Source organism: Heptranchias perlo, chromosome 38 (assembly GCF_035084215.1).
Source record: "Heptranchias perlo isolate sHepPer1 chromosome 38, sHepPer1.hap1, whole genome shotgun sequence".
In the NCBI taxonomy this organism is placed as follows: domain Eukaryota; kingdom Metazoa; phylum Chordata; class Chondrichthyes; order Hexanchiformes; family Hexanchidae; genus Heptranchias; species Heptranchias perlo.
Genome location: NC_090362.1, coordinates 11,337,228 through 11,362,231, shown reverse-complemented (window position 1 = coordinate 11,362,231; position 25,004 = coordinate 11,337,228). Strand labels below are relative to the sequence as shown.

Genomic DNA, 25,004 nt, shown 5'->3' with positions numbered 1-25,004 from the left:
CACAATCTCTTCAGAAAGGTTTTGTAGGTTCCCTGTTACCCTGGTGAGCAAATGCCCTGCCAGATGTGATACTGAGAATCACAGACCATGAGGTCCCAGTTGTGCCTAGTCTGTACCGCATTAGCTGACCTCAGCTGTGGGAGATGGTGTGAGGGGGGGGGAAGCTATAATTGGCCTCAGTTCCATTGAGCCAAGGAGAGGGATGGGGAATAAAAATCAGCGAGGATTCCTGTTCCCTGTGACTCCAATTGAAAAGTACATTTTGGTGTGGAGATTGGCCGAGGACAGTTTGGGCACGGCTGTGATGGCTTCCAGGAGCGAAGAGCCCACTGACACTCTCTGCCTGGGCTCAAACTGACGAGTGGACCTTGTACGAAGTGCCACAGGGTGGTTGGTGTTGATGGAACCGACGCCCAGCAAGAGGCAGTGCCTTCAGGGGAGGATAAGAATTGGGGGAAAACACTTGAGTTTGTTTCTCTCTCCTTATGAGCCTATGTGGACTTGTTTATTTTTTGTGGGGTTTTGGTCTTAATGCAGTTGAATAATTTGCCCTGAAGCCCAGGCCTCAGGATGGAACTGTTCAAAATAAAACTTGGCAGAGTGGAACGGTGCTGAGGAGGAGGATCCAAGTCAGACTCTGATTAAAATCAGAACAAAATTATTTTTCTTGTACTTTCTTCTCCTTCGCTTGGAAATACAAAGCACACATTCGTGCTGCTTCTTCAAAATGAAGTAAAGCTCAGGTCAGCAACACCCCATCTGTACATCGACTGAACACAGCGGTGTTCAGCAAGTGCCCTCTGTTTCCAGGACCTTGTCAGTGGAACTCAATTTTAAGAGACTGGCTGTGATGCTGCTGGCTATAAACTGCAATTGACTATTTAACATGAACAATTGCAGTCAAAGCCATGGTTAACAGCGATCATATCTGCACAAAGCTTTGAATCTACCGCAAGGCACTGATGTGAAGTCTACAAGCAGTGCCCTGGGATGCTGGGATGGCAGAAGCCAACATTGTACGATCAGGTTCCTTTGCTTTGTGCCTCCCCCTAACTAAGCCTTGGTCCCAAAGCAGGACACAAAAAGCAGGACAAATCAAACCTGGCCAATCAGCCTATTCCCAGTCATCGGTAAAGTAATGGCAGGAGCTAGCAAATGGCGCTTACTCACCAATAACCTGCTCACCGATGCTTGAGTTCCAGCAGAACCACTCGGCTCCAGACCTCATTGGTCCAAACATGGACAAAAGAGCTGAATTCCAGAGGTGAGGTGAGAATGACTGCCCGTGACATCAAGGCAGCATTTGACCGAGTGTGGCATCGAGGAGCCCAAGTAAAACTGGTCAACGGGAATCAGGGGGAAAACTCTCCAGTGGCTGGAGTCATACCTGGCACAAAGGAAGATGATAGTGGTTGTTGGAGGCCAATCATCTCAGCCCCAGGATATCGCTGCAGGTGTTCCTCAGGGCAGTGTCCTAGGCCCAACCATCTTCAGCTGCTTCATCAATGACCTTCCCTCCATCATAAAGTCAGAAGTGGGGATGTTTGCTGATGATTGCACAGTGTTCAGTTCCATTCACAACCCCTCAGATAATGAAGCAGTCCGTAACCGCATGCAGCAAGACCTGGACAACATCCAGGCTTGGGCTGATAAATGGCAAGTAACATTCGCGCCAGACAAGTGCCAGGCAATGACCATCTCCAACAAGAAAGACAAATTCCCCACCATCAACATCTTGGGGATCACCAGTGACCAGTAACTCAACTGACCCAGCCTGATTAATGCTGTGGCTACTAGAGTAGGTCAGAGGCTGGGTATTCTCCTCCTGACTCCCCAAAGCCTCTCCACCATCTACAAGGCACAAGTCAGGAGAGTGATAGAATAATCTCCACTTGCCTGGATGATGCAGCTGCAACAACACTCAAGAAGCTTGACACCATCCAGGACAAAGCAGTCCGCTTGATCGACAGCCCATCCACCACCCTAAACACCCAATCCCTCCACCACCGGCGTACCGTGGCTGCAGTGTGTACTATCTACAGGATGCACTGAAGTAACTCACCAAGGCTTCTTCGGCAGCATCTCCCAAACCCGTGACCTCCACCACCTAGAAGTACAAAGGCAGCAGGTACATGGAAACACCATCACCTCCAAGTTCCCCTCCAAGTCACACACCATCCTGACTTGAACATATGTTGCCGTTCCTTCATCGTCACTGGGTCAAAATCCTGGAACTTCCTATCTGACAGCACTGTGGGAGAACCCTCACCACACAGACTGCAACGGTTCAAGGCGGCGGCTCACCACCACCTTCTCAAGGGCAATTAGGGATGGTCAATAAATGCCAACCTTGCCAGCGACATCCACATCCCAAGAATGAATTAAAAAAGAAAGCAGAGAGATACCAATTCATCCTCTTCAGACAGTATTAGCCCTTGACAACATAAGATGAACAACGCATCAGCGACAATTTAATTCAGTGCAGCTGGTGTAAGAGGTGCTGTTTCCATTCAGAAACAATCGCAATCTGGTACTGCAACATTGTACAATGACAATCATTCCACAAACCAGGAGCAGGTGTAATTATCCAATGTGTTTAGGGTGTACACTCCTCTATTTTTTTCCTCCATTTTCTCTCCTCCTTTATTCAGATGTGCTCAGGGTTGAATGCAGGTGAGAGGGTGCAAACTGCTCCTAGATATCAGTGGTGATTGTGTGCAAAGTGCTTTAAGGCCTCTGCCAGAGCCCCTCTTGAATTGGCAGCTGGGGTGTGCAGGAGAGCAGCCCAGTGACAACACCTCGAGCCATCCCTGCAGTGTGGGGAAGAGCTGGGGCTCTTGGGGCTCTCATCCCCCAACTCGTGTGGCTGGTGGCAGCTGTGTAACCATGACTTTGCTACGTCATACTCAACCCACCAATGGCTCACTGGGGTGTAACTGAGCTCGACAGACAAAGGTGCCAATTTCAATCCTCAGTTCTGTGCTGGGTCAGCTGACCAGGGCTCCTCCTCCTGATCACTATCCAGCGACCCACCACTGGAAAGCGAGTCTATGTGGACGTCAGGTGAGCACGGGGTTATCTTGGTGATGCCCTCTTTGGTTCATGCTCACTGGCTAGGCCCAATGGGTGAGATATTGGAGGGGATCTGGTGCCCATGGACTTGTGTCCCAGCCAGGAGTCCACACCTTGCAAAAAGGGCAGGAATTTTCAAAAAACAAACCTTTAAAGAACGTAGACAACACATTTTGAATAATCTAGGTATACTGACATTTATTCAATCTGGATATATATACAGCCCTTGTTAAACTGGGTGCTGCTGGTGTAGCTGAAATGAGTGAAGACACCACATGCAAAGTGAAAATTTAAATGTTCTCTCCCCACCATGCCCCCATCAATAAAAAAAAAGGTAAATTAATCTGATGCTAGTCTATGTTTTTTTGCTCTCCTCATTCCAGTTTGTCTTTTCTAGGAATTGCGTTGATTTATTCGTCCTCTGAGTTTTCTCCCCTTCCCTCTGGGGAAGTGCTTTGACTTTGGCCGGCCCAGCTGTACTCAGGACCTTGTAGGTAGCTGCAGAGAGAGAGACACGTGATGCTGTGGGGAATCAGACCTGGAACCACTGACCTGACTTGCAAAACTGATACTAACTGAAGGCCCGAAGAGATCAAAGGGTTAAAATGGCAGGAAACAGCAAATGATGAGCGAGTGATAAACTACCAACAAGCACAGGGATGAACCAGAATGAACAAGGCTGAATGCAGTTACCTTGGTCATTAGCCATTTTGTCTGATGACTCAGCTAACAGATCAGGGATACAAGAGAGAACATCAAAAGCAATTCAATCCAACAAGAGAAAGATGAGGTTAATCAAAAATTGAACCAGTCACAACACATCAAAGCAGCAAAAAACATGGACGGCCATTTGCTGAGACATAGGAAGGTTCAGCTACATGCACTGGTACAGGCACTGGACAAGCAGTTTCAACTCACACACACAGAGTGATGATCACTAAACATCTCATTTACCTCCTCCCTATACAAGTGAAGGGTGGAGGAGCAGTTACCACTGACCCCCTCACCCACCTCAACCCAGTGAAGTTTAGTCACAGCAAAACTGATACAGAAATTTGATCGAGACAAGTATTAAACATTGCCGGGCAACTCTAGATTCGCAGCCACCCCCCAACTCCAAGCTATAGAATTCCTGTGGACGAATAACAAAAGCTGCTGGAGCATTGATAATACCAATTGCATTGTCCCATTTTAAAGGTGGGATCTAAATTTAAAAGCCTTTATACATAAATACACACAATGGATCTCCAGTAAAGGTACTTCACTGATAAATTTGACAAATTATTTCTCTCCACCCTGGTTTAATTTGGGTTTCCTCCCTTGCTCTCAAGCCCCTTTAACACACATTATACCCTTAACATGACCGCAGTTCCGTGCCACCACTGACGCTGACTCTCCCCTTCTCTGCCTGGCATCTCCTCCAGTGTTAAATGTGAGCCGCAGGAAATGGCCCGGAGCACTGGACCTTGACTGCTGACCACTGGCCGCACTGGGTGCCAACACTAACCACAGACACACTGCACTTCTCACACATCTGTTCCAATTCGAATAATGGTGAGGAGGACTGGCTGTTCAGTCAGTACGGAGGCAGGAATAATATCCCCCTTATGAAGGGTCCAGCTGTCTGGGCCACATTGGGGTTGGGGAGGGGCAGGAATACAGCTGTCTGGGCAGTGTAAGGACATGAATCAGAGTTACAGAAAACCTAAGACTCCACAGAATTTGACAGAAATCATTTCTCCTTGAAGTTACTAAATCACTTCATATCTGTAGGAGGACGCAGCCTCTTTTACTGACTGCGGGATTACCGTGTGGGACATCACTGCCGATATAAACGCTCAGAGCTCACCCTTACCTTTGGGTGTGCGGAATTGGACGAACTCGGACAAGGGGCCCATGCCTTTGGAATTACGGGCCTGAATTTTGAAGTAGTAAGCAGTGTCGAGCGTGAGATCTTGGATCTGGTGGGTCAGTCTGTCTCCAACCACCGGCTCTACCACCCAGTCATGAGTCTCTGCATTGATGTCTGTGCTGTAATATATGATGTAGCCTGGACCGAGAAAGGGAGGGGGGGAAAAGCACACAGAAACATGAAATAAACTTTATAATCACAAACTTCATTCTCTCTGTGAACAAACTGTCGGCCTCATACACCCGGATATTCAGTAATCCTGATGGATGAATTGAACACCACGCTCTTCTTGTGTCATTTCTATTACTTCACACTCCACTTACTTTATATATTTAACCTCGTTCCCCTGCTGCGGAATCTGTCCCGTTGATATTGTGGGGCAGATGCAACGGCAATCAATAAGTGTGCAAGTGTGAGATTTACATCCAGTCTTGGATGAGCCCCGATTTCCTCGAGCTAAACATGAAGCCATCATCTTCAGTCCCCGCCACCAACTCCATTCCCTAGCCACCGATTCTATCCCACTCCCTGGCCACTGTCTCAGGCTGAATTAAACTGTTCGCAGTCCTATCTGACCCTGCACTGAGTTTCCAACATCATATCCACTCCATCACAAAGACCACCTACTTCCACCTCCGTCTCCATCCCTGCCTCAGCTCATCTGCTGCTGGAACCCTCATCCAAGCCTTTGTTACCTCCAGACTCGACTATTCCAATGCTCTCCTGGCTAACCCTCTCATCCTCCACCCCCTGTAAACTTCAGCTCATCCAAAACTCTGCTGCCCCTATCCTAACTTGTACCAAGTCACGTTCACCCATCACTCCTGTCCTTGCTGACCTACACTGGCTCCCAGTCCACCAACACCTCAAATTTAAAATTCTTAGCCTTGTATTTCAATCCTTTCATGGCCTTGCCCCCCCCCCCATTATCTGTGTAACCTCCTCCAGCCCTAGACCCCCTCCCTCCCTCCAAACTCTGTGCACCTCTGACTTTGGTCTCCTGTACATGGCCCCCCTCCACCACTCCCTTCTCCCCACCATTGGTGGCCGTGCTTTCAGCCGCCCACGCCCCACATTCTGGAATTCCCTCCCCGAACCCCTTGCCCAGCTTTTAGTCACCCCTTCTAATTATCTCCTTCTTTGGCTCAGCGTCCATCCTTTCTTCTTATGCCTTTGTGAAACCCACAGAGATGTTTTTCTTTTCTATGCATTGAGCATTATATAAATGCAAGTTGTTGTTGTTTCAAAACTGCAAACACAACTGTGCAAGCAAAGTTAGCAGAAAGTCCGGGCAGACCTGACGTAAGAGTCAAGTCTGTACAAGCTAACAATAAGTAAAGTGCATTGTACAGGGCGACTGAGGGCTCAAGCTGCCATTGGTCGCAGTTTCTATTTGTCCCCCCAGCACTAAACGCTCGGAGGCAATGGGTGAAACCCCATCTCAACCGGCCACCACTTTCTTTTTAGATGTAAGGAATCTTACAACACCAGGTTATAGTCCAACAGTTTTATTTGAAAATCACAAGCTTTCGGAGGCTTTCTCCTTCGTCAGGCATGTGGTGGCACTGCTGTTAGGTAAAACTGAGTATCAGACCCTCTAGCTGCCTGATGCTGCCCTCCCCATGGTGACCCTGCCCCCCCAGTGCTCTCGGGTGACGGAGATCCAGCCCCCCCAATACCTGTTATCTTTCCGTTGGCCTCTGATGGCGGCTGCCAGTTCACAATAATGGTCCTTGGCTTTCCTTCCTTGCTCACCACCGTTAGATCCTTGGGAGGAGAGGTCGGCACTAAAAGAAAAGCCGGAGAAATTAAACTCAGGGGTATGGTGGTGTAGTGGTTATGCTACTGGACCGGTAATCCAGAGGCCTGGACCAATAATCCAGAGCACGTAAATTCAAATCACGCCAGGGCAGTTTGAAAAGTTTGAATTCAGTTTATAACTTCTGGAAATAAAAAGCTTGTATCAGCAAAAGTGACCATGAAGCTGTCGGATTGTCATAAAAACCCAACTGGTTCATTAATGTCCTTTAGGGATGGAAAACTAGCGTCCTTACCCGGTTGTGGGCCTATATGTGACTCCAGTCCCACACTAGCGTGGTTGACTCTTAGCTGCTCTCTGAAGTGGCCTAGCAAGACACTCAGTTTCAACTAAGGATGGGCAATAAATGCTGGCCTTGCCAGCGATGCCCGCAATCCCAGAATTAATTTTTAAAAAAAGGAAATCTGGAGATTGGCTGGTTCTGTTAAGATTGACCAAGGTTAAGAGGCTGTCTGGTGTTCAACGTGTGGCCACTCCTCCCTGGACACATTGCTAATCTTAAATCATGATGAGTTATGTAACAAAATGTGATACAGCGAGGCAGTGCGTTCAAGGGTCATTCTTCATCTGTGAGCCTAGAGGTTGAGTATCAGCAGGCTATTCGACTGCGAGAGTCTTCACACCAGCCCGATGCTGTCCTCACCCCCGCCCACACTTTCCAGCAGGATACCAATCAGGACCAGGAACCCCAGCCCATTAACCTAGGGGTACTGAGGCCAATGGTGACTCAGCACAGACTCAGGATTGAACCAGGTCCTTCCACACTTTCCTTACCCTCCGAGCCACAAACTTCCCCACAGCCTGGGCTGGGTAAATCAACAAAAAATTAGGAGTTTTATTCATTGATTTATTACATTTTTTATCTTTGGACCAGAGTCGTACCAGTTTCAAACGTAGTTCCGTGTGCTGTCATGCTCCAGGTACTCAACCTCCGACCCTTTGTCACCCTCACGGAAAACTCATAGAGTGTGTTTGGTTTCAAGCCTGAGACAATATAACTCAGTGTGGTGGTGTCTGCAGTCTGAGAGGGAATCGAATTTACATTGAATCAGTGTCAGCCACAGACAGCACTCAAAAGCTACAGTCAACCCATCATCCACTGACCCTACGCATAAAACACAGCAACACCCCCCGCATAAAGCACAGCAACACTGCCCCGCATAGAACACAGTAACACCCCTCCACATAGAACACAGTAACACCCCTCCGCATAGAACACAGTAACACCCCTCCACATAGAACACAGCAACACCCCCCCCCCGCATAAAACACAGCAACACCGCCCCGCATAAAACAAAGCAACACCCCTCCGCATAAAACACAGCAACACTGCCCCGCATAGAACACAACACCCCTCCGCATAGAACACAGCAACACCTCTCCGCATAGAACACAGCAACACCCCCCCGCATAGAACACAGCAACACCCCCCCGCATAGAACACAGCAACACCCCTCCGCATAGAACACAGCAACACCTCTCCGCATAGAACACAGCAACACTGCCCCGCATAGAACACAGCAACACCCCTCCGCATAGAACACAGCAACACCTCTCCGCATAGAACACAGCAACACCCCTCCGCATAGAACACAGCAACACCCCTCCGCATAGAACACAACAACACCCCTCCGCATAGAACACAACAACACCCCTCCGCATAGAACACAACAACACCCCCCCCGCATAGAACACAGCAACACCCCTCCGCATAGAACACAGCAACACCTCTCCGCATAGAACACAGCAACACCCCTCCGCATAGAACACAGCAACACCCCTCCGCATAGAACACAACAACACCCCTCCGCATAGAACACAACAACACCCCTCCGCATAGAACACAACAACACCCCCCCCGCATAGAACACAGCAACACCGCCCCGCATAAAACACAGCAACACCGCCCCGCATAAAACACAGCAACACCCCCCCGCATAAAACACAGCAACACCCCTCCACATAGAACACAGCAACACCGCCCCGCATAAAACACAGCAACACCCCCCCGCATAAAACACAGCAACACCCCCCCCCCGCATAAAACACAGCAATGTCCCCCCATACAACATAGCAACACCCCTCCCCTATACAACACAGGGAATTAACCTCTTCTTCCATCCTAAAACCAATCCGTGTTAAGTGATGAGATGCAGAAGCATGGCTGTACCTATCGCACAGTTCCGTATACACATATAGAAAGGAGAGTCGGTGTGTAACCACACTGACTCAGAGAGACAGGGCTCACCTTGTACTTGGTGTTGGCAGGGTAGTTGGTTTTCCAGTGAATCGTGTAGAAACGCGCATCCGTGATCTTCTGGTTCTTGGGCAGCGAGCTGTCCGCCCAGGTGACTCGGATGGTATCGTGGGTCAGTACGGTAGCCTGTACTCCGACCGGAGGCAGCATGGGACTGGGATCCGGTACTGGAGTGTATGGATTATTGAAAAGATCAAATAAATAAACTTCGGAAGGGTCAAAGGGATCTGAGGGATAAATTAAACCAGAGTATGTTTGTGGAAAAGATAAATAATAAATCATGCAAGGAAAAGGGGAAAGCAGCCACAGAGAGTGATTCCATGAGATCAGAGCGGCAGGAAGGCATGAAATGGAGGAGAAAGAAACAGAGAAACCAAGGTTACTGATTAGAGCAAGTGTTCAATGTATTAACTATTTAAAATGAGTTAATTTGTGAAACCAGGACAGCCCTTCCTTAATTCACCAGTCAAATGACAAGTCAAACATACAGATACAAATAGGACAGTCGCGCCCCCGACAGGCGGGACAGTCGCGCCCCCGACAGGCGGGACAGTCGCGCCCCCGACAGGCGGGACAGTCGCGCCCCCGACAGGCGGGACAGTCACACATTCACAAATATGAATGGAACAATCACAGGCACTCAGATACAAATGCAAGTCACACAGACAAACTCACACTCAAACACAAATGGGACCGAAACGAAGATTCAGAATAAAAAATATTTCTCTTTTCGCCAAATCCAGTGTTTGGTTTAGTTGGTTTTGACATTATTATCTGTTAAAATGTCCACATCCCAGGACTCCACTTCAGTTCTCCCCGATCCCTTAACACTGTTCTCTCTCCATTCTCTGCCTCCCATTTCGCACCGGTGGGCGGGCATTATCGCAGCCACTCAGTGACACAAAATGCGAATGTCCAAAAGTGCGAGCATTTGCCTGGACTCTGCGTCAGCAGGACAGGGAGCGTGTGAACATCAGGTAAGGACAGGAGGAGGCTCAGTTGTGATGGTCGCACTCACTATATAGATTCATACATGGAGAAGACACACAGGGTGAGGTTGTTGGTGCCCGTGGACAATCCCCAACATGTGTCGTCGTCTTCAGAAGAGAAAGGGAGAACTGCATTTGTGGTTGAGATTCAGGCTTTGACCTGGCACTCGGGACTTGAAGTCCGATGCTACAGAGGTCCTCTTTCCCTGATACCTGGGGTGACTCTCTCCCCTTCCCCTCACTGACTCTCCAACTCCCTTTGCTTTTCATATTCTCCCTCCCCGATCACTGTAATTTTTCCAACTTCCTGTCCCAACTGTGTGGAGAATATTAACTGAGCCATTAACAGACGCAAGGATTAACCTTGAGGTGAAACCCAACAGTCTTTATAATTCAGACCATGTATGTTCAGAGCATGTTTGTTGTAATGAGGCATAGCACTGGATTCAATAACAGGGGTTATGATGTTTCCTTTCTCAAACAGCATTCAACCCATCACGTACTGAGGGAAACACATTCCTCAATTTGCCATGAAGTCACTAAACAGGAGGGCTGATTTTCTGAATAGCTGTGACAGTTCTCACCCATTAGTGGCGTATACCAGGAAATAAATGGATGGGAAATGACAAGGTGCTCACTTCCAATTTCCCAACGCATGCCCCTGTGGTCAAGGCTCCCTGCTGGGATTCACATTCAGAAAATCGGCCCTGGAGTCCCACCTTTCAGGAAAGGACTTTGCCCCGATTAAGGAGGTGCTCATTTTGGCAGATTAATAGAGGGATACCAGCAGCAGCCACGAAGATTCCCACTGCTAGAATATCCCCCTTTTCTACCTGGAGCCAGGTAGCAAGGTAAGTATTAGATTGCTATTTGTAGTAAAGGTGCATGCAGTCTAAGAAACGCAGCAGCATCTTTTTAAGTCAGAGAGTGAATGCAGAAATCTTTTCCTGTTACCAGTTAGAGGCCGGGTGGCTGTGCTCTCATAAAGGGGGATTCCTTCACCGATCTTGTTATACGCTTTAAGTGTGATCACGTAGTGTGAGTTGGGCTCTGGAACAAGAAAACAAAATAATTATTGACCATTTAGGATGATCCACTCACTCCGCACTGTTATATACAGAGCTCCGATGACTGCGGTGCTCAGCTATATAGATCAGAATGTCCGAAGCTTGAATCCTGGGTCTGTGCTGAGCGAATTGCAGTCGGGTGGCGATAGGCATGTTAAAATTACCATCAATAAGGGAAGGGTGCAGATGGCTATTTCAGGGCTCCTGCTCCTGCTCACTGCCCAGAGACAGCCCTGCTGGAAAGTGGATGTGCGGATAGGATTGGGGGGGAGCTGTAACAGTTTTCATGGTACAACAGCCTCCCAACATGCACCATCTTGGCTCACATACGAAGAATGGTCACTTGGGAAAGTCACCCATGGGACTCACACCCTGTGAGGGGGGCGGGAAAGAAAATCAGAACAAAAAATGCATATATTGACAAAAAAAGGTCAATACTCATTCAACTTATCCGCAACTGCACAGAACAGAATTCTACAATTGATAGCTGTTCCTCACACTGATTTAATCGTCCAGCACTTCAGCCGCTAGATAACAGCCAGTGGCTGGGTTCACAATCATTTCCAACCACTGATCTGAAATGGGGATTAGACCTTCACCGATCTCATCCATACTGAAAATAAAAGTTGCTGCAGAACGGCACCGTGTCCCATCACCGGCAACGTGTACCATCACAGACAACACCGGCACCATGTCCCATCACCGGCGCAGTGACCACACAGCAAAGTGCAGTGCCTTCACACTACATCTAGTCAAACACAGCCATTTAACCCGATGTGGGGTATTTCTAAATCTACCTCTGCTGCTGGCGGCGTGTGCTCCCGACGAGAAACGTGTCTCTTGATTTAATGACTCAGTTTTCGATACGAAGCAGAGCCCCAACTTTGAATTCCACTCGAATTACAAGTTAAATATAAAAACAGCAGTGTTGCTGAACACAGTTTGAGTCACATTAAACAAAGGTGCACAAGATCTGCTAACACAAATCGCGCTGTAATGTCCCAGTGAGGATTCCTTGGCCTCTCTGAGTAGCAGACCTGTAGATAAGCCCCATACCCAACAGCAGAGGAGCCGTATTAAATGCACTCTCTGCACAACGTCCTCGCACTCACCCAGGTTCTCGATGGTGTAATAACGTTGCTTATAGTCCACACGGGTAGTTTCTGCGTGGGGGCTGCCAATTCCGTAGCCAATGGCGTAACCTCTCACAACAATGTTCTGGTTCTCAGGGGGCGTCCAGCTCACAACAATTCCATTAATCAGAGGGCGAACATGGAGAGAGCTGGGCTTGTCTGGGACCCGGGATTCTGTAAAATACAGAACAGTCATCACAACCCAACCCAACACAGCAATCAAACAGTAGAGAACTAACCACCTAGTGATGTATGTGTATGAGTGAGAGAGAGGGAAACAGAAAGCGATAGAGAGACAGAGATAGATGGGTATAGATAGAGAGCGATATTCAGAGAGACAAGAGAAGCAGAAATTCCAGACACAAAGTGAGACACAGAATGTGAGACAGAAATATGAGGAAGAGCAAGAACTACATTACTGATGAATGGAGATGGGGTATAAGTGTGTGTGAGTAGAGGAACACAGCACTGCCAGCCCTGACCAGAAATGTCCGGTGTGTGAATCTACGTCTGTGTACACAACACTCCAAGTATGGATCTGACCAGAGACTGAACGGGACACCAGGTTCAGGGGGCATTCTAACATGCCCTAACTACCTTCATTGAATTATCTTCTTCAAAGGATAGAGTATTTGATGGGACAGTGTAAATGGAGCTTTACTCTGTATCTAACCCGTGCTGTACCTGCCCTGGGAGTGTTTGATCCAGACACTGGATTCCTGAAATGGGAAAATGTTCCATCCCCCAGCACTAACATCCCTCATAGATGTTAAGCTTTTTGCATGATACAATAAATATGGAGGGTTGTAGCAGATTTAAGTATTTTAAGGCTTCATTAGACACAGATGTGAAGATTTACATCTGAAAAGAATCTATAGTACTGTCTATTCCATTTTAATTGTGATCCTTACCATCTAGGTCACTTTCAAAGGTTTCAGCAGACACCCAGTCAGAGGAGGGACCCGTGCCATTGACTGTAATGGCAGAGACTCGGAAGCTGTACTCAGTGTTTCGCTCCAATCCTGCAACACAAGGCAGAGGTAAAACTAGCTATATTCAAGTTCCCCTAAGGCTGAGTCACAATGATCTGCAAACAGCTCCAACGCCGCCCCCACCCCCAACCAACAGTCCCAGATGCAACCAGCAAAGGGCAACAGAAACTTGGCAATTAGAGAAATGGGCCCAAGCTCCAAACAATGAGGCTCACACTTTAGCAACTCAAGAGTTTTTCTGTAGGTGCCTAGTCAGGGAATCATTAGACCTTTCACTGTCAGTCACTCTGTGCTGTCTGGATCCTGCAGCTCACAATTTTTAATGCTTATCACAGCTTGACCAGCAAGACAGTCTCACGGATGCTGAACAAAGCAGTAGAGGTAAGGAAGCTGATTCTAAAACCAAATCATATCAAACACAATGTCTGCAGCAAATAAACAATCCAAACCCACCTCCACACCCCAAACATACCCCAAACCCACCTCCACACCCCAAACATACCCCAAACCCACCTCCACACCCCAAACCCACCTCCACACCCCAAACCCACCTCCACACCCCAAACATACCCCAAACCCACCTCCACACCCCAAACCCACCTCCACACCCCAAACGTACCCCAAACCCACCTCCACACCCCAAACATACCCCAAACCCAAACCCACGCCACACCCCAAACCCACCTCCACACCCCAAACCCACCTCCACACCCCAAACATACCCCAAACCCACCTCCACACCCCAAACCCACCTCCACAAACCAAACATACCCCAAACCCACCTCCACACCCCAAACATACCCCAAACCCACCTCCACACCCCAAACCCACCTCCACACCCCAAACCCACCTCCACACCCCAAACATACCCCAAATCCACCTCCATACCCCAAATCAATCCTCCGCACTGCCACACTGATTTAGGATTTAAATGGAGACGTGCATCTTACGAGGGAACACTTGTTCAAGTCCTGCAGTACCACATTGCTGCCACTGGGGGCCCTCATTGAGCTATGGAAATAACTGCTCCCTCCTTTAGTGCTGCATTTCAGTTTACTCCACGGATATTCCAGCCCAGTGCCATTCATGTGTGAGTCTCGACAGCCAGCATCAACCGTGAGGACATCACAGTGAGCCTGATCCAAACCCATTCCATCCACACATAAGTACTTTCCGGCTGGATAGTCCTCGGAACTGGGAACTTTGGATAATTTTCCCAACCTAAGCCATGGTGCTGAGGCCAATTGCAGCACCCTATTACAGCCCCCCCTGAGGTCAGCTGACTCAGCCCAGACTGACTAGGGGGAAGGGCAGGACTTTCCAGGTCAACACGAATCAATACCACACGTGCTCTGGATTAGCCCACTGAGTGATTGGGAAACGTAGGCTATTTGACTGGACACATTAAACACCTGACAGTCCTTGTTCATTCACCCTGTGCAAAGTGACCTTGGGACCCAGGTTATGTTTGAGACACGAGAGTGACTCACCATCTATTATCTGAGAAAGTTGATTCCCTCCGGTAGTGTCTGTCTCCCCACGGCGACCTCCTTTTTTGTATCGAATATTGTAACCGGTGATCACACCGTTGTGGGTCCCTGGAGGAGGTGGCTGCCAATGAACCACGATGCTCTGGAGAGAAAGAAAACTGCTTTGTTCACCACCGAAGACGTACCGCACCACCTCAGCAACCAATCAGAACAATACCTGGGCTTAAAGCATTAAATTATGAGGACATGATGCATAGACTAGGCTTATATCCCCTTGAATATAGAAGATTATGGGATGATGTAATTGAGGTGTTTAAGATGATTAAGGGATTTGATCGGGTAGATAGAGAGAAACTATTTTCTCTGGTGGGGGAGTCCAGAACAAGGAGGCATAACCTTAAAATTAGAGCTAGGCCGTTCAGGGTTGATGTCAGGAAGCACTTTTTCACACAAAGGGGAGTGGAAATCTGGAACTCTCTCCCCCAAAAAGCTGTTGAGGCTGGGGGCCAATTGGAAATTTCAAAACTGAGATTGATATTTTTGTTGGGTACGGGTATTAAGGGTTACGGAACCAAGGTGAGTAGATGGAGTGAAGATACAGATCAGCCATGATCTAATTGATTGGCGGAACAGGTTTGAGGGGCTGAATGGCCTCCTCCTGTTCCTATCCCACCAACTCAGCTACCAAATACAACAATCCAACTAACTCAGTAGCCAAGAACAATAATTCCAAAATCCATTCAAAAGTGGAGGAAACTCTATCTCCCCAAATGTCATGAGACATATTATGATCTGCAGAGCATGATCAGAATTAACTTTTGCTCATTAAATATAACTCCCTCCCTCAGGGCCTAATGATTATTTTAATATGTAGATAAACATCACAGTAGAAACTGAGAGCTCACTGCAGTTAGGAGATTTAACATCATCACAACAGGAGCAAATGTGCTTAAAACAGAACCAGGAACTAAGACAGCTACGTATGTAAATGCACTCAGCCATACAGATCAGAAAGTTCCAAGATATATCCCCGGCCTGTGCCCAGTTATCTGATCTCAGTCAGGGTGTCAGTTGAGAGGCTGCAATTGTCCACAAGTTAGGGAAGAGGGAAATCAGCCACGGTTCCTGATCTTGATCACTGCTCAGTGACCCCGGCTGGAAAGTGTACGGTTGTGGGTGTTGGGATGGAGAGAGGATTGAGGCTGGCTGTGATGCCCTGAACTCATGGTCTAGGGTCAGATATGAAGAATATCCACAGGTGAGTTAGCAGAGGGCTGTTGGCACCTGTGGAATTGTTTGTCGCACCTTCAGACGGGAGAAGAAAAGATCGTCTAACTGGATACAGGCCCGGGATTAATCCCGGAATCATCCAGATCAGTGCCACTTGGGTGTTGCATCTACCCACCAACCACTGGGGACTCAAGATATAAAAAGGCCATGAATGGAAGTCAGCAGTGAGACACTGAGAGCCCTACACAAACCTTCCTTCCTCTGCCTGCTCACTAATTCAGCTCACTGGAGGCTAAAAGGATTGAATTATGAGGATGTAACACAAGCTAGGCTTGAATTCCCTTGAATATAGAAGATTAAGGGGTGATCTAATTGCGATGTTTATGATGATTAAAGGATTTGATAGGATAGATAGGGAGAGACTATTTCCGCTGGTGAGGGAGTCCAGAGCAAGGGGGCATAACCTTAAAATTAGAGCTTGGCCATTCAGGGGTGATGTCAGGAAGCACTTCTTCACACAAAGGGTAGTGGAAATATGGAACTCTCTCCCCCAAAAAGCAGTTGAGGCTGGGAGTCAATTGAAAATGTCAAAACTGAGATTGATAGATTTTTGTTAGGTAAGGGTATTAAGGGTTACAGAACCAAGGTGGGAAAATGGAGTTAAGTTAGAAATCAGCCATGATCTAATTGAACAGGCTCGAGGGGCTGAAAGGCCTCCTCCTGTTCCTATGAATAAAAACACTGACCTTGGAATTGCGAACTTCCAGCGTGACATTCTGCGGGGATGCACTGGGTACTGAAACACACAACAGGCCAGTTAGTCACGGAGTAAGAGCAAAAGTAACACACAACTCGCCACACCTTCAACAGCAAGGGGAAAACGTGTCACAGCCAGCCACCAGTGTTTATACTCACCGCCAGAATAGGTTGTGGCTACGACCTCCTCCGTGGAAACACCAGGCCCGTGCTTGTTGTACGCTACCACCCGGAAGCTGTACTCCGTGAACTTCTTCAGCCCGTTCATGGTGTAGGAAAGACTCCCCACATCCACATCCTGCAGGGAAAAGCAGGAGAGGGATCGGAAACTGGTCCCACTTTCTATTAAGCACTTGCAATAAACTCTCCCCAGCAGCCTAACAGGTTAAAGCGCGGCCCAGGGCAGTCCTGGTCTGAGGGACGTTTTATTACATTAAAGGTGCTCTGTAGCTGCAAATCTATCGAGTAGCAGTTCCGAGGTTCCATCCCTGGCCTGTGCTGGGATTGTAGACGGGACTCTCTCCTGATTGCTATCGGTGACTCCTTTCTGTATGCCAGCAAGGGTCAGCACCTTTAAAAGACAAAGGGAGAAAATGAGGGGGAACAAATAGATGCGGTAAGGGACACAGCCGGTGAGTACAGCTAGAAGAAACCAGTCCCACTTTGTAATCAACTCCGCTTTCCGACAGGTGCTGCTCCTCACACAGGACACTCCCATCCCTCAGTGACGCAAGAACAGAACAGAAATCCAGAAAGGAGAAGGTCATTCAGCCCAACGGAGCTTAGCCCTCCAGTACCTGAACTTCCCCCATCTCACGTCCATTGTGTGTGGTCATTATTCCCAAGTTAGTACTCTGAGTAACGACATTCTTCAAACAAGCACCAGCACTTGTGCCGTTCTGCACTTTTGCACGAGTGCGTGGCAAAAGTCACGGGTCAGTAAAGGGTGATTGCAGGTGTGGGGACATTTCACATCAGTGTTACAGCGTAGGGAGGCTGCTGCTGGTGAGTGGAGCCCTAGTGTGTTTCTCTAGCTGGACAAATGGTAATAAAAATCACTAGGTTTTAAACAGTAACAGAACCAGAGACAGACATCATCCCCCATGCAGAGGTGCACCTAAACACGGCTCATAGTATAGAAGCTGAAAATGCTTGGATTCAATTATTCTAACACCAGCAGCAGTGTATTAGCTGTAACTCCCTCAAAGGAAACAATCCAGCAGTACCGCCTTACATCTGTAGGTTTCCATCCGGTACGTCCCGGGTCACCTGCCCTCCACTGTCTGCTTCCTCCTAGGCTCCAAATCCCCCCGTTCCACTCTTCCTCCTCCCTGCAGCCTCACTGTGTTCAAACCAAGACTCACAGCACCGTCTCCTACTCTAACTCATTCCTTCCCAGGGCCCATAATCTACAGAAACCCTCCCCCCTCCCTTCAACAATCTACAGGCCTTTAAAACCTAAGCTTGCTGCCTTCCAACCGCTGCTTTTGAATTTCCCTGGTCCGCCTGATGTTGCTGATGCCGCCTGGATTCTCCATTACAGCCAATATTCCAGACGGTTCCCTCACCTGTTCACTTCCTGCCCCGTTCTCCATGTAGTAGAGTTTGTAGTTTGCGATGGGCCCATTGTCTGAGTGAGGCTCTTGCCACGTGACTGTGATTGAGGTCGGCGAGTTTGCTTGTGCAACCAGGTTTTGAGCAGGTCCTGGGACTTGAACTGAAAAACAAAGTGAACGTCTGTTTGTAAATTTCAACGACAGTGAATCCACGTGGGATGAACTCAGACAGCACAAGAAACCAAACTGCCCTTCAGTGCTGTTTCCATTCCTTTCGAAGGGCATTATGGAGATTTTGTGAGTGAGAGTGAGGTGAATGTGAGGTGAGTGTGCCACTAAGCGCTTACTCAAGTGTGTGATATGCAGGTTGTGTCAGAATCTTAAACCAGCCAGTGCACGCGAGTAATCAGCTGCTGCTCACGCCAAATGCTGGATGTCAGTGGGGTGAGGCGGAGAGAACAGTGAAGCAATACAGTGGGGCAGGGCAGAGAATTAAAATGGAGCGACAATTAGAAGCAGCAGCTTTTAAAAGAAGCATCTGTGGAAGTAGACCGACCAGACAGACAACAGCTACGGGGAGACCCGAGAATAGAGAGTAGTATCGGTGATACTCAAGTAATTACCAGATAAAAACCGAGGTTGGTGGATGAAAAGGGCAGGGGATGGAAATAATATTTAGAACTGAGAGTTAATGGGGACATTTAGGAATATAAGAAAATGCAGATTGAGAAAAGGCCATTCAGCCCATCAAGGTCACTCCATCCAGAGTTCACCTCATTATTCTATCATGGGCTTCGCTCGCGAACCGCCCCCCCCCCCCCCCCCCCCACCACCAATACACCGTCACCCCCCTACACCCTCCCCACACTGGTCCTGTGAACTACCACTATCCCTTAATATACAATTGATTTAAGTAGATAAGATGATATTGATTTTTTTTTTAAGTCACATTTAATCTCTTCTGATCAAAGTGCTAAGCTTGAGTACGTTCACAGGATCAGTGTGGGAGGGATGGTATTTTGGGCAAGCCCATGGTAAAAATATGAAACAAACTAGCGTTCAAATGTAGTGGGGTTAGACGGTGAGGGACATTCGGACCAGGGTGCGCAGATGTATAATTCAGTACCTATTTTAAAGTCACACAATTTGTCCTTATTTTTAAGGTATTTTCATTATTATTACATATAATGGAAACTGCCTATGTAAACTTGTCGCATTAGAATTACACTCCCCTGCCACAGAGGCTCTAATCACACTGAGACGAGTTTACACAGGCAGTTTTCATTATAAATTGTGGATATAGGAATTCATTATGAAAAAAGTTAAAAGTGTTAGATTTTTAATATATTACGTAAACATACTGGAGCTGCATGTGACACCAGAACAATAGTGTAATCTAACTGTGCACAATTGAATCGTGCAACAAGTGTATTGCACAATGGTGAAGAATCCAGTCCCTCGACAGGATTGCAGTATAATGAAGCCATTGGTGTCCAAGCTCCCCCAATGACCCAGTGAGTTTTGTTGGTGAGCCATGGAAGGTCTCTGGTTTGATTGACAGCCTGTATTGAAAAGGTGATAGTTGGGGCACACATTTGGCCTCAGTGCCCCTGGCATAAGGAGGGGGGAAAAAAAAAAATCAGTAACGTATCCAGTCTTTGATCACTGTCCCAAAGTAGGGGAAGGAATAATCAGAGGGCTTATGGCTGGAAAGTGCACTGGTGGACATTGGGTGAGGACAGAATTGACACTTGAGCTTGGCTGTGATTTCCTGCCCCTGCCCTGCTGTCACTTACTGTGAGAAAATGGCCACTTGGGTGAGGAGCAGAGGACAGCTGGGACTGTGAACATCGTACACCAGCGACTTAGCGCCTTCAGGACAGGGGGAAGTTCGGGGAGAAAACTTTTGTTGGTAATAATGGGAACTTGTCAAAAAAAATTGCATAACCTATAAAAACACAGATCACCTTCTGTACAAGAGGTTATAACTACCAGGAAAGGCTGGAGCTCTTTTCTTTAGAAAAGAGAAGACTGAGGGGTAACCTAATGAAGGTTTTTAAAATTATGAAGGGGTTTGATAGGGTAGATGTAGAGAAGCTGTTTCCACTTGTGGGGGAGACCAAAACTAGGGGCCATAAATATAAGAGAGTCACTAATAAATCCAATAGGGAATTCAGGAGAACCTTCTTTACCCAGAGAGTGGTTGGAATGTGGAATTTGCTACCACAAGAGTAGTTGAGGTGAATAGCATTTAAGGAGAAGCTAGATAAACACATGAGGGAGAAGGATATGATGATCGGGTTAGATGAAGAGGGGTGGGAGGAGGCTCGTGCGGAGCATAAATGCCAACATAGACCAGTTGGGCCGAATGGCCTGTTTCTGTGCTGTAAATTCTATGTAATTCCATATAACCACGCAGACAGGTTTATAGAACTGGTGTTCATTCATCTCATGGAGCTACACTAATGCTGGAGACAGCTGTCTGCTGAGGAATATTGAATATGTTGGTCAGTAACGTAGACAGAAAGTGTAACAGCTGCTGAATTATCAATTGACTGGTGGAGAAATCATGCCCCTGTAACGTTAAGCCAGTGCACATCACCCCTCAGTGACGCATATATCTTGCTCTGTAATGGATCAAATCATAATCCAATAAAACTGGGCTTGGAGCTCATGCTGCCTGATGTTGACACTAAACTTGGCTCCACTGCAAAAATCCCACTGGACTGTACTCAGAATACAAGTCAAATTATAGTCAAAAGAATCTCTCTGCATCCTAATTCTTTCTAAACACGTTCACATATGAGATCCTGGGATGCAGGAGGGAGGAATCAGAGGAAATCCTTTAGTTGTGAGGCGGCTTTGTGCAGCTTTCCCTGCTCTCACTGCCGATTTGTTCCCGTCTGAGACTGTATCATGGCTGGGAACACATGATGCAATCTGGTTCAGTGGTGCGCACTGGGCAATGACTCGCCGAGCCGGTATAGTGCGTTATGGTGCTCATGCCATGATGTTGTGTCAACGCGCGAGCGCTCTGATGCACTGAGCCAGCTCAGCCATTTACCAGGCCAAAGGAGGACTTGGTTATTATAACAGCAGATTGGAGACCTACAGAGACGTGAATCTTTGCTACAAATGAAACGGGTGGGCCTGCAGCACTTACACCTCCGAGCACAGCAGGTGGCAGAAGTGGGCATCTTAACTTTTGCCACCTCAGGCAGAAACTGTTCACTCAAAGTGTAATGGAGTTGTAGAATCAGGATTATAATGTAACTACAAAAATAATTATCTGTATATTAAATAACCGTATTCATTAGAAAAGACAGTCTATGGATTTAAGAGGCTTTTAGACGTGTTTTTGGACAGGGAGATTGAAGGACATGACGAGGAGGGTTGAGGGATATGGTGAGGAGTTACGATCTGTCCAAAAAGGGTCAGGCTTGTTGAGGCTTAAGGTATTTTTCCTGATCCTAGCTCTTAGGTATCATCCTTGGCATTTTAAGGTATGTTTACAGAACAGCATTACTTGGTGTGCAAACCCAATGGACCCATCTGGACAATCACAAGACCCCAATGGGAAGAAACAGAATGGAATATTTTCCAAAGCAGTTTTATTGCATTCCTTCATGGCTCATCGGCAACGAAAAAGAACATCAGTGGCTCTGAGGCAGCCTGAGAGAGTCTGAACCTTGGAGTGAAGCTGCAACAGGCATTTCAGGGTACCCTGTGCACAAAGGAACTCCATCAAATCCAACGACTTGCAGGCGGGGGTCGGGGGGGTGGGAGAGAGGAGAGGGAACGACAATCGAAATGTATTGTCTGCAATGAACACAACGGTGAAAGATGTTAATGTTTAATTAACGGTGCTTAGTGGTGCAAGAAAAAATTAAACCAACTTTAACAAGCCTGACAGTTGTTTGCTTTATTCAGTCATGATCCATTTCTTTCAATTAGTGCTGCAACATCGAACCACATGCCACCCAGCTGCTGCATGCCAACACAGGCTGGAAACACACCTGCAGGCCCGCCCCAGCTCTCTGCAATAAAGACAGAGCAAGTCTTCACGCACCTTCGCACTCTAAAAAGGAAAACAGATAACCACTACATCTGTGGCACACTGGTAATGGAGGCAGCGTCCTGCCATCCTGTCCAACCCAGCGCTGCTACTGTGAAGAATAAAGCTATTCCTACACACTCTCCAATTATTTTATCTCCACCCCCACCCATCCTGGAAGGCACTGACCCTCACTGGGACAATCTCATGGGCACTGGCTGTCCTCTGGCACCTCGCCCAAGCGGCTATTCTTCATATTTGAGGCTAAACGGCGAGTGTGGGCAGGGTATCTGGCCATTGGGGGACATGGCAGCTGTGCTCATCTGACGTACACACACACACACACACACACACACACACACACACACTTTCCAACAGGTGTCGCTGGATAGCAGTGGAGGGGGAATCCTGGCTGGCTTTTCCGTCACCAGTCCAAGAGTACTGTGGTTAATTCAAGTGCCTCTGCTGCTACCCGAGCTATTTCAGTCCAGGCCAGGGGTCTTCTGATCAGTCTGGGGTCAGTGCTACAACAGGCAATGCATTTACTCAGTGGGTTATTTACCGAGGGAGCCCAGATGTGTTATTTCTCTTATTCCATTGCGTGGTTGTGTTCAGTCAGGATATCTCAGTATTTAATGCTCCATCTGACTGCACTCGGCTAGTCTTTTTAATGCCATGAAGTGTTTATAAGTGTACATGTTTAGAAGTCATACCATAGCGTAACCCACCACTGAATTATGTTTCTATGTTATGTTCTTGTCATAGTTTTGCATTGTTCTATGGGAGTCAGCTTGGCTCAGTGGTTGCACTCTCACCGCTGAGTCCTCACTTTACGATTTAAGCACATAATCTAGGCTTACACTCCAGAGCAGTACGGAGGGAGTGCTGCCGACAAAACAGCAGTGATAAGTAATTCATTGGGCATGAAGTCCTTTGGACATCCTGTGCACGTAAGGGAGTTTTTAATAAATGTGGGTTCTTTCTAAGTGTCTGAACCTTTTGTGGCCCTGAGGTGTGTTCCATGGAACTTCAAGAGCCACGTATAAAGTCTAAATCCCCATAGAATTCATGCTGCAGTTACTAACAGATCTTGTTGTTCTGATTGAGGATTAAGGAATCATTTCAGAATCTCCAAGAATTCAGAATAAAAGATTATCCAGCTAAAAAATAAAGTCCCTGAAAGCTGAAAATACACAGCTGGTCTGGAGCTCCTTCAGGTAGAGATGCTTTATCACAACTAAGCTGATTTCTAACAAAAGGTTCCACCCAAAACATTAACCTCACTTTCTCTTTCAGAAGCTGACTGGCCTGCAATGTATTTCCAGCATTTTTTTTTAAGCATCCAAATACAGGATTAAATATATTACTGTGGATTTAACCATGGAATAGAGAATTGTTTAATCTTTCTTTTTAAGGGGAGTCCAGACAGCCATCGAGTCCATTTCCAAATTTAATGGGGACTCGTATCCTGCAGGTGGAACTGTGAGGGTGTGCCCAACCCAAACCAGCTTTAACCCTGATCCTAATCTCCATGACATACAGCTGGTGGGGCTCGCTCACGGAAAAGCTGCACAGCCCCAATGTACCCGGTTTCCTGGCACTCATCTCGAGCCTGTCACACTCAAGTGATTGCACAGAATACCAAACAGACTGGCTTTAAATATTACACCTATAAATGTCATTGCTGCTTCTTCCTGGAGAACAAAAACGAACCATTTCCTTGCCATGGGTGTGAGGCTACAAGACAGTGTGAGCATAGTGCCATAAACTCAAAAGGATCACAAGGGTCGTGGCAAAGTTAAGGTGAAAGCAAGCAGTGCCTGCGGTAGTACTGAGCCACACAACCCACGATGGTTGCAGGTTGGATCCCCAGACCATGCAAGTTAGCTGATCAGAGCCAGGACACTGGTTGGAGTTGTTGCATTCGGCCATCATGCCCTAGAGCTGCTGATGGAGGGGAAAAAAATCTGCTGGCATTTCCTGCTTCTGCTGGAAAGAGCATGTGTGGACATCAGGTGGCCATAGGACTGGGGTCTGACCTTCTTGCCCCACATCAAGCTGCCTGGTAACACACATTGACTAGGCTCACATGTGAAGAAATGTTTACATAAGAACATAAGAATAGGAGCAGACATAAGAGATAGGAGCAGGAGTTGGCCATCTGGCCCCTCGAGCTCCATTCAACAAGATCATGGCTGATCTTCTATCTCAACGCCATTTTCCTGCACTATCCCCATATCCCTTGATGCCTTTAATATCTAGAAATCTATCGATCTCTGTTTTGAATGTACTCAATGGCTCAGCCTCCACAGCCCTCTGGGGTAGAGAATTCCAAAGATTCACCACCCTCTGAGTGAAGAAATTTCTCCTTATCTCAGTCCTAAATGGCCTACCCTTTATTCTGAGACTGTGACCCCTGGTTCTAGACTCCCCAAGCATCTACCCTGTCGAGCCCTGTAAGAATTTTGTATGTTTCAGTGAGATCACCTCTCATTCTTCTAAACTCTAGAGAATACAGGCCTAGTCTACTCAATCTCTCCTCATAAGACAATCCTGCCATCCCAGGAATCAGTCTGGTGAACCTTCGTTGCACTCTCTCTATGGCTAGTATAACCTTTCTTAGGTAAGGAGACCAAAATTGTACACAATACTCCAGGTGCGGTCTCACCAAGGCCCT

The 25,004-nt window shown here is 47.4% G+C and overlaps 1 protein-coding gene across 7 annotated transcripts in view; it reads right to left on the bottom strand.

Annotated features, from left to right (window-relative positions):
• The window catches only part of LOC137304745 (neogenin-like), a 140,949-nt gene that overhangs the window by 29,264 nt on the left and 86,681 nt on the right, over positions 1-25,004 (bottom strand). For 5 of the 7 annotated variants that reach the window (XM_067973439.1, XM_067973434.1, XM_067973433.1 and 2 more), the window contains exons 10-20: positions 18,286-18,434; positions 16,877-17,015; positions 16,708-16,757; positions 14,732-14,873; positions 13,161-13,271; positions 12,229-12,423; positions 11,004-11,099; positions 9,052-9,287; positions 7,686-7,824; positions 6,664-6,771; positions 4,928-5,122 (exon numbers count right to left, since the gene is read on the bottom strand). In XM_067973439.1, coding sequence (XP_067829540.1) covers positions 4,928-5,122; positions 6,664-6,771; positions 7,686-7,824; positions 9,052-9,287; positions 11,004-11,099; positions 12,229-12,423; positions 13,161-13,271; positions 14,732-14,873; positions 16,708-16,757; positions 16,877-17,015; positions 18,286-18,434 — 1,560 coding nt within the window. The remainder of the gene's footprint in view (positions 1-4,927; positions 5,123-6,663; positions 6,772-7,685; positions 7,825-9,051; positions 9,288-11,003; positions 11,100-12,228; positions 12,424-13,160; positions 13,272-14,731; positions 14,874-16,707; positions 16,758-16,876; positions 17,016-18,285; positions 18,435-25,004) is intronic. The other 2 variants (XM_067973435.1, XM_067973438.1) reach the window with 1 other exon arrangement.